General features: G+C 41.2%; 1 protein-coding gene across 1 annotated transcript; it reads left to right on the forward strand.

Annotated features, from left to right (window-relative positions):
* Nucleotides 1-314: 314 nt before the first annotated feature.
* Nucleotides 315-8,695, forward strand: LOC137257485 (uncharacterized). The gene is made up of 8 exons (XM_067794814.1): nt 315-413; nt 1,791-1,922; nt 2,585-2,657; nt 2,885-2,926; nt 4,137-4,283; nt 4,396-4,563; nt 8,030-8,146; nt 8,587-8,695. The coding sequence occupies exons 1-8, from the start codon at nt 315-317 to the stop codon at nt 8,592-8,594; spliced, it is 786 nt and encodes a 261-aa protein (XP_067650915.1). The 3' UTR covers nt 8,595-8,695.
* Nucleotides 8,696-9,179: the final 484 nt, after the last annotated feature.

Consider the following 9,179-nt stretch of genomic DNA (forward strand, 5'->3'; position numbering starts at 1 on the left):
TTTTCTCTCGACATGCGGTAGTTATGTTCAATTGTTCTATATAATTATCATCTACACAATATCTACCCTAAAATACCAAAATCGAACAATCGGTCGTGATTTATTCATCAAGATTTTAACGTGATTATCCAGTGAATCAAGAAGCTATGTTGTAACTTTCACTTGACACATAAATTTTATCAGATTAAGTAACTAACTCTTTTATTGACTGCAGTGCAGGCAGCATGCGATGGAAGCTTCGTTAGAGCCAAGGGTTTCAAGTCAATGAAGAAGAATGATTTTCCTCAAACACTGAATATTAAGATTTAGCTAGCATGAAAATTGTGATTGCCCTCTGTCGTCGGTATCAGGGGAAGCACTGGAGGGAATATTGGTCCCAGAAGAGCTATCAGCTTGGTCAGCAGGCTGAAACTGTCAGAAACATGGGAAAATCGTCAACGTCAACAGAATCACTCACTGATTTAGATGGATCAGGCTTTCTCTGCTCCTTAGTCCCACGCACGTCCTCCTAGGTTTAGGAACAGGAACAGCCGATGTGTCGTCTTGTGGTGAACACACTTTACTTACTGAAAACAACCAATTCGTATGAACTTTGGCGTTGTCCTGGTGGGTGATAATTTCTACAACCGCAGATGTTGGTGAGGTAATGATGTTAAAGCATGCCATCTGGCAGGACGTCAAGCACGTATCCGTGTACAGCCAGACGTCGGCGAACGGCCCTTCACTATACCCTGTTGACACCAGGAACTATCATGGCTGTCAGTGTTGCCGGCTGGAATCTTTCGCGTTCGAATCCAACTATCGTCGCGTGGCGTGGTTAAAGGTGGTCGGACACTTCATACACGGTCTGCAACGACGGCGTTTTGTTAATAAAATCCACAAGCGGCACATGGTCTTCCTGCGCACGCAACTGCTGGGCAACGTTCCGTTGGGCTGTTCCGGTTTCAAGCATTCCAATGGCTCGACATCTTTCATTTTCAGTTCGCCTTGGCATAGTGAAATATAACCAGATTCTTTCTCTGTTTTTCGGAGGCGTTTGAGTCGAAGTAATGATTTGTAATGATTTGAGAGACAATGATTCTATGTTTAGAGCCACCTTTTTTTCAACGGGCACGTTTCACACCTTTGAGTATATATGCAAAATTAATTTCACTAAATGTTTATAAGCAGGGAATAGAACCCGGTTGATCATCATATTAAAAGGAAAAGGCCTGGAATTTGAGCAATTTCGGCCTCTAAAATGCCTTAAATTTTCAAAATATCATATCGTATAATTACTGACAGTCACTGTCAGCTTAGCGTATGACTGAAACTCTCCACGACACTTGTGTATGAAGATTTCACATTAAAGCGATGTCTGTTGGCTGTGTGGAGCTCATTACACTAGTCAGTTAAGGAAGTCTAATAGCTTCGCTATTACTCGGCATCTTGTATCTTGAAAATTCAACTTAGTATGTTGAAAATTTAGCTTGCTATCTTGAAAATTCAACATAGTATTTTGAAAATTCAACATCTATCTGGAACATTCAACTTAGTATCTTGAAAATTTAACATACTATCTTGAAAATTCAACATCCCATCTTGAAAATTAACTTTGTGGAATATTCAAGTAAATATCTTGAATATTGAACTCGGTATCTTGAAAATCAACACCCCATGTTGAAAATTCACCTTACTTTTTTGAAACTTCAACCTACTCTTGTTGAATCTTCAAGAATATTGATGAAACGATGAGAATCCCATAGTTCATGAAATACTCATGTCCAGGTGTGATGAAAACTGTCTTCCAGCTGCTGTTAGTTTTGTCTCGTGGACAAGCTCAGGTGGAGGGGGGATTCTCTGTCAACAAAGAAGTTGAAGTTGAAAATTTGAAGGAAGTGACATTGAAAGCACAGAGGATATATGTGATCGAGTCAGGGCATGTAGGGGAGCTCTTGTTTCACCAGCCATGGCATGAAACAGGTATGAGAAATAAATTAAAAAGGAAGGACAAAGGAAAAAGACTGAACAGAAAAAAGCAAAAGAAAGCATGCATGAGATGATCTGGAAGAACTAAAGAAGAGAATGAGCACTGACAGCACGTCCAACAATATCTGCTGATGGATGGGCTGATAAGGCAGGGGCTACAGGAAAGTTGACATTCAGATCAAAGTCTTTCAGAAGGAGTACCGAAGAGAAGACTCTACAGATGAAAGATCTTGATAATAGAATTGATGACAAGGTTGAAATATTAAAGAAATGTTAGTTCAGAAATTTGGAATAAAGAGGTATGTAAATGTGTGGCGGTCAACTGTTGTATTCATAGGTTTAGATCTCATGATGTTAGTTATCATGGCCAGAAATACATTTAAACAAGGTTTAAAAAGGCCTTAAATTCTAGTTAGGTTCATCTGTGTGAACCATGGTATCTAGCGTACCTCCTCCAACTGGGAAAACTAATGAAGACCTTGTTCTGATAGACAGTCAAGTGCATATAGCGACATGAGATTGTGGTTGGAGATTACAGTTCAAACTGAGCGTCAAAATATTCACCTGCGTTGGCGGTCTTATCACATTTACTACCACCTTCCTCGTATATATACAGCCCACAGCGACCGCCAGTCTCAGTCATACGTTCACTCCAAGGTTTAACATGCTCTTCAACAGCGTGGTGGAAGGTAAGTTCGTATAATCGTAGTACAGCTGGAAGTAACCGTGGCAAGTTCGAGGAATAAAGGCATGTGGTTCTCTAGCGACCTTTCTCAATCAAAATATCCCTGATGTTATTATCTATGTAAAAGATAACGTGTACATTGAGGGGTTCATAGTAAACATTGGAGTCAAAATGGACATTCCACACAAATGCAGGATGCAGCTTCCAAAATCGGGTCTTTTGTTGTTGCAGCTGTCGTGGTTGGCATATTTCTGGGCGACGTATCCGTGTCAGGTAAGAAGGATTGGCATGTTCCTGGCCGACGTATCCGTGTCAGGTAAGAAGGATTGGCATATTTCTGGCCGACGTATCCGTGTCAGGTAAGAAGGATTGGCATATTTCTGGCCGACGTATTCGTGTCAGGTAAGAAGGATTGGCATATTTCTGGCCGACGTATTCGTGTCAGGTATGAAGGATTGGCATATTTCTGGCCGTTGTATTCGTGTCAGGTAAGAAGGATATGGTGATGGATATCCCGACGAATAATGCATGAAGCATTCTCATGGACACCAGGTCACACACGTAATTATATGAGGGCATTCTCACTGTTTTTCTGAGGAGTGAGTGAGGAAGTTTGTGTTTTACGCCGCACTCCACAATATCCCGGTTGTATGATGGCGGCCTACAAATATTCGTGTTCCCGCGTTGTAACGTGCAAAATGCATTCTCTGTTCTATGGGTAACGGGAATTCTACCATGACTTGAGTAAATACTGGATTGTGTTTGGTCAATCAAAGTCATTCAGAGGTATGTAATCACGTTATATACCTCTGAGTTTCCAACACAGTGTGTATTTTGTTAAAAATCTTGATAACTCGTTTATGGGAGAATGGAAATGAACGTACTGTGTTAAAACGCGTAGCGTTCTGTTTCAAATTTCGTTACATATACCTCTGATTTCCAAACACAGTATGTTTAGCTCCTGATTGATTGTTATACAAGGACGTAATAATCCCGAAACACTATCGACATTATCTATCAAGAAGGAAACTCGTCAAGATCTTCAGTAACCAATGATTGTCGTAAGAGGTGGCTAACATCATCGGGTGTTCAGGTTCGTTGACTTCGTTTGTTGTCACATGTATTCCAATTGCGTAGATCGATGCCCATGCTGTTGATTGTCGGATTGTCTGGTCTAGACTCAAAGACCATCAACAAAAAAAAAAAGAAAAAAAAAAGAAAAAGGAAACAACCAAAAAAACCCCCAAAGCAAAGAACCAACCAAAAACAACAACGACAACAACAACATAAAAAACCCAAAAGACAAACAGAGAAAACAACTCAAAAGTAGCAAAACAACGATCCATATCAAGATGGAGGACTATTGTAAGATCGTCACACAAATGGACATACAAACCCGCGCACTCAAAACAGCTCACATACCACACATCCTATACACATGTACGTTCATCATTGGTACCATGGGTTGAAGTTTGGTTTCCAGTTCCAACTCCATCTGCAACTCAGCAGGACGCCTGTGTTGACCACTACCCGACCTGCCAGAGCTACAAAGGATGGGGGTGTGGCGGCCAGTACGAGGAATGGGCAAGCTATAACTGTGCCAAAACATGCGGACTTTGTGACAAGAAAGGTAAGAACATTTGTTAAGCTGCAATAAGTAACTAAACGTGAGTTCTGCTGCACGGTAGCTGGGAGAAAGAAGTTTTCCGTCTTACAAAAGTGCGTCCTTCTTTTGTTCCTAGGTTCCATGGTTGCACACAGTACAAACATACCCCTCACTGTAACGCATCCTGTGCAACCATGCCGTGACAGGATCACCAACTGTAAGGAGTACGGCCTCTTAGTATGTACCGACAAACAGTTTGAAGTTTGGTCTCGGAGTAACTGTGCTTCCTATTGCCAACTGTGTGGTGAGTATACAAAAAATGTCCACCCTGCGTGTGCGTGCGTGCGTTGCTGCAGCGCATAGATCCACGTTTAGCAATGTCGCATGACTTCATTTCAGTCTGCAGATATATCTCACAGAGACGGTTACTCATAGAAAAACACAAATCAAGAACTTCTATAACAGGGGCGGTGGAGTAGCCGAGTGGTTAAAGCGTTCGTCACGCCGAAGGCTCGGGTTCGAGTCCCCACATGGGTACAATTGTGCGAAGTCCATTTCTTGTGTCATCCGCAGTAATATTGCTGGAACACTGCTATAACTAACGCAAAAGCCATACCCACTCAACAAAGGTAACTTGGCCTGATTTACTCATCTAAAACATTATGTTGGAAAAAGTGATGTTTCTGTTAGTTTAGTATATTTGTTATCATATTTGATTCTTCCAAGAAATTCCGATGCCATTTTACTCAGAAATGATGCAGTAAAATATAAATAATGGAATATGTAGAGAAGAGAACAATGTAAATGAGATTCTGAATGCAAGTCAATGAGTGTGGACATGGAACTGAACGACTCGAATAATTAAATCGTCACATAGCAACGGAAGAAGTGTTTGAACTCCCATTAAAATAATAAGGCTAAAACGTTTACACCCATTTGAAAGGTGTTAATGACACATTTATCACTGCTTACTTCGTATGAATTGTGTTAAGGTTTTGATACCCACCCGTTCCTAAATGTTTCTGTAAGTATCATATGTCGTGTCGCCATCTTGTGGAGACTCCTCTCTTGCTAGGTCTGTGAAGCGCCTGCGCAACAGACCCAGAGAACCAGACAGCTTATAGAAATACGGATTAGAATCTTCAACAACCCATGTTTCGCGTACTAAGGTGATCGGTTGGTCAGACACGATGACCTAGTTGCTGCATGTTGTTGTATTCAAACCAAGAAGATGAGTCCGCCTCCATGGAGAGTGAGTGAGCGAGTTTATCTTTACGCCGCACTCAGCAATGTTCCGGCTATGTGGCACCGGTCCGTATACAATCGAGTCTGGACCAGACAATCCAGTTATCAACAGTATGAGCATCGATTGGGCCAGTGGGGAACCGATGACATGTGAGAACCAAGTCAGCAAGTCTGACAAACCGACCCTGTTCGTCGCCTCATAGGACAAGCATGGGTTACTAAAGATCAATTCTAACTCAGACCTTCATGGGTACTATGAGAGCAAGAACTATGTTAACTGAAGAGATAACTCTGTATAAGCACACATTTCGCTGTATTTGTTTAATTTTGTCTGTGTATTGTTTAATGTTTGAGTTTCTAAATAGTCCCTCTAAACCGGCATCCCATTAAACCGACATATTTAACTAATGGGTCTACATTGTCGGTTTAAAGGGGCTCAACTTTAGCTGGAATATTAGCTGTATATGGGATTCAACAAGTATCAAACAAAATGTTTCTCTTCTGAAAAGTTTCCAATTCCAGGTTTCAACGTTTGTCAGGACAAACTCTCCAACTGTGCTACGTACGGAAGCGATGTATGTGAGGAATACAGACAATGGGCACAAAAGAACTGTGCTAATACATGTAGACTCTGTAATAAGTAAGTCATGGTCAACCGTAGACAGCTCCCAGTTTCACCCAGTGCCAATAAGGTGCACCCTGGATTAGTACCAAGTAGATGCTTCATTTGCCTACACTACCGCCTTAAGGTTCATTTCCCTTACACTATATCGCAATCATATATTTTCATTTTACCTGCCCTTCTACAGTCTCTGTGAAAAAGCAGAGGACATTTTATTAAAGCCACAGATGACAAATGCTCTGTTGACAATCCTCTCTGCAGATGACAAATGCTCTGTTGACAATCCTCTCTGCAGATGACAAATGCTCTGTTGACAATCCTCTCTGCAGATGACAAATGCTCTGTTGACAATCCTCTCTGCAGATGACAAATGCTCTGTTGACAATCCTCTCTGCAGATGACAAATGCTCTGTTGACAATCCTCTCTGCAGATGACAAATGATTCCAAGGCGCGCAGAAACTACGGTGATTTTACCCATACATGTATATGTAATCTAGTTATAATTCTGACACACCTTTGTTTTCCATACAGAAATATATATGCCATTCCACAAGGATATAATTGACTTCAGTGAGTGAGGAACTGAGTGAGTTTATAGACATAGGGGTAGTGTTTGAGCCATATCTTGACTCGAAGTAGTTGTATATTCATGATAAATGCACACATTTTAGAAATGGACAGTAAAACCAACTAGAATATCACGGTACGAAGAAATGCAACTAGCACATATCAGTAACACAGGATTTCATACTAAGACAATACAGTATTTAAAAAGACTGAGGTTCAACAACCCAGCTTCTTTAGGGAATCTGTGAGATCATGACAGAGGCGTGAAGTCCAGGAAAGATTCCGTTTCAGACGCCGGGGAGAGGAAGGTCGCGGGTTGGATCCCCAACAGCGTCAAACCAAAAGACGTTAAAATATGGTACTTGTTGGTCAATGCCTGGCGCTCTGCGTAAATGGTTATAAGGACTGGTATGCTCGGAGTATAATGTGTCTGAATGGGGTATTCGTGTTTAACAACGGCATGATTTCTCCATGGGCTGTAAAACAAATCTGGACTAGTACCAGCAGCCACACATACACAAACACACGCGTGACACAGTGCACGTCGTCATATGAGCGATATATTCTTAAATGCGACATTCAACCACCTCATTTCACCTCATCGTTTCACGCGAGATTGAGAATCCCTACCTCATGCATTTAAACTCTAGACTAAACCTTAGAGAAAATATTTATAAGGATCTCTGAATAACCATAGACTATATTTCTTCACATTTCAGCATATCCAGCTAACACTTAATATTCTTCCATATATCTTGAGACCGAATATATATTTTTCATGAATTTCTTCCTTTTTTTTGAAAAAAAAATGCTTGTCTTAAAAAGTCACAGTTCCAAAAATATAAAAAGGCCGTTTTCTCCCAGTAATGCGGAATACAATAATCATTGGAACATGCTGAATTGTTTCAACATACACTATTTCTATGTATGCAGATATAATACAATCTTTATCAAAAGATTATTTTCTTTGTTTTGTAGACCCATAAAGGTCCGAGGTAGAATAGGCCTTCAGCAACCCATGCTTGCCACTAAAGGTGACTATGCTTGTCGTAAGAGGCGACTAACGGGATCGGGTGGTCAGGTTCGATGACTTGGTTGACACGTTATCTGTTCCCAACTGGGTAGGTCGATGCACCTATTGTTGATCACTGGATTGTCTGGTCCAGACTCGATTATTTACAGACCGCCGCCATATAGCTGGAATATTGCTGAGTGTGGTGTAAAATTAAACTCAATCGTCATATGAGCGAAATATTCTTAAGTACGACTTTAAACCCCATTTCACCTCACCGTTATATACAGCAATGTAAGTCTCCAATGGTCGCCACTCCCCAGATTCCAACACTTGCAAGGACAGGCTTAGTAGCTGTGCATCATACGACAGGGAAGCATGCGGCGGGCAATACACCGACTGGGCGAAAGACAACTGTGCTAAAACATGCAGTCTCTGCGGTAAGTAAACTTTGCTAAATCCTTAAATCAAAGTTCACATTCCTGTTGGGTATTACTCCATGTCGAGATTCGAACTTTGATCAGTTTCTGTTTTTCATTTAAAAGATTTTAGACTACAAGTGACAAATTAAAGATTATTTTCTTTGTTTTGTAGACCCATAAAGGTCCGAGGTAGAATAGGCCTTCAGCAACCCATGCTTGCCACTAAAGGTGACTATGCTTGTCGTAAGAGGCGACTAACGGGACCGGGTGGTCAGGCTCGATGACTTGGTTGACACGTTATCGGTTCCCAACTGGGTAGATCGATGCTCCTGTTGTTGATCACTGGATTGTCTTGTCTAGACTCGATTATTTACAGACCGCCGCCATATAGCTGGAATATAGATGATTGCGACGTAAAACTAAAATCACTCACTCACTTTGTTTTGCATCTTTTTCAGATGTGTGACTGATGAAAGTTGGGCGGGGACAGATTACAATCAGCAGTGATCAGATTCCATTTGTGTTCCCATGTGTAGATACCTATTAGCCAAAGCCATTGAACTGCAATGTCTCTTCTTCGTGTTTTGATGTGACGGGTTTTTAATTCAATATTGAGTTGAAATTGATCTTCAGCAACGCATGCTTGTAAAAGGCGACTAACGGGATCGAGTGGCCCGGTTCGCTGACATAGTTGAGACGCTATCGTATCCCAATTGCGTAGGTCGATGCTCATGCTGATGATCATTGGATTGTCTGGTCTAGACTCGATTATTAGCAGACCGCCGCAATATAGCTGGGATTTTGCTGAGTGCACCCTAAGAATGACTGTTTAAGATATGAACGCGAAATTAAACGCCTGTTTGTCCTACGGTTATAAACACCGTTATGAGTTTATTATGTAAACGTTGTTTATGTTATATACAAGTTTACCATCTAAACAATGGTTCAGTCTCTAGACGGTACTGGTGTTTACAATTTAATAGCTTAAGGGGTGTTTAACGAATGTCTCACCTTTTCAAACGCAAAACGGGGCGATGGGGTAGCCTACTGG

This window comes from Haliotis asinina, chromosome 12 (genome assembly GCF_037392515.1).
Source record: "Haliotis asinina isolate JCU_RB_2024 chromosome 12, JCU_Hal_asi_v2, whole genome shotgun sequence".
NCBI classification, from domain to species: Eukaryota; Metazoa; Mollusca; class Gastropoda; order Lepetellida; family Haliotidae; genus Haliotis; species Haliotis asinina.

Bases quoted from the DNA above. Each gene is read 5' to 3' on its own strand.
- LOC137257485 (XM_067794814.1), top strand. From the start codon at position 315: ATGAAAATTGTGATTGCCCTCTGTCGTCGGTATCAGGGGAAGCACTGG. The intron at 414-1,790 runs GTCAGAAACATG...ACTGTCTTCCAG, and splicing joins TTGGTCAGCAGGCTGAAACT to CTGCTGTTAGTTTTGTCTCG. The intron at 2,927-4,136 runs GTAAGAAGGATT...TTTGGTTTCCAG, and splicing joins GGGCGACGTATCCGTGTCAG to TTCCAACTCCATCTGCAACT.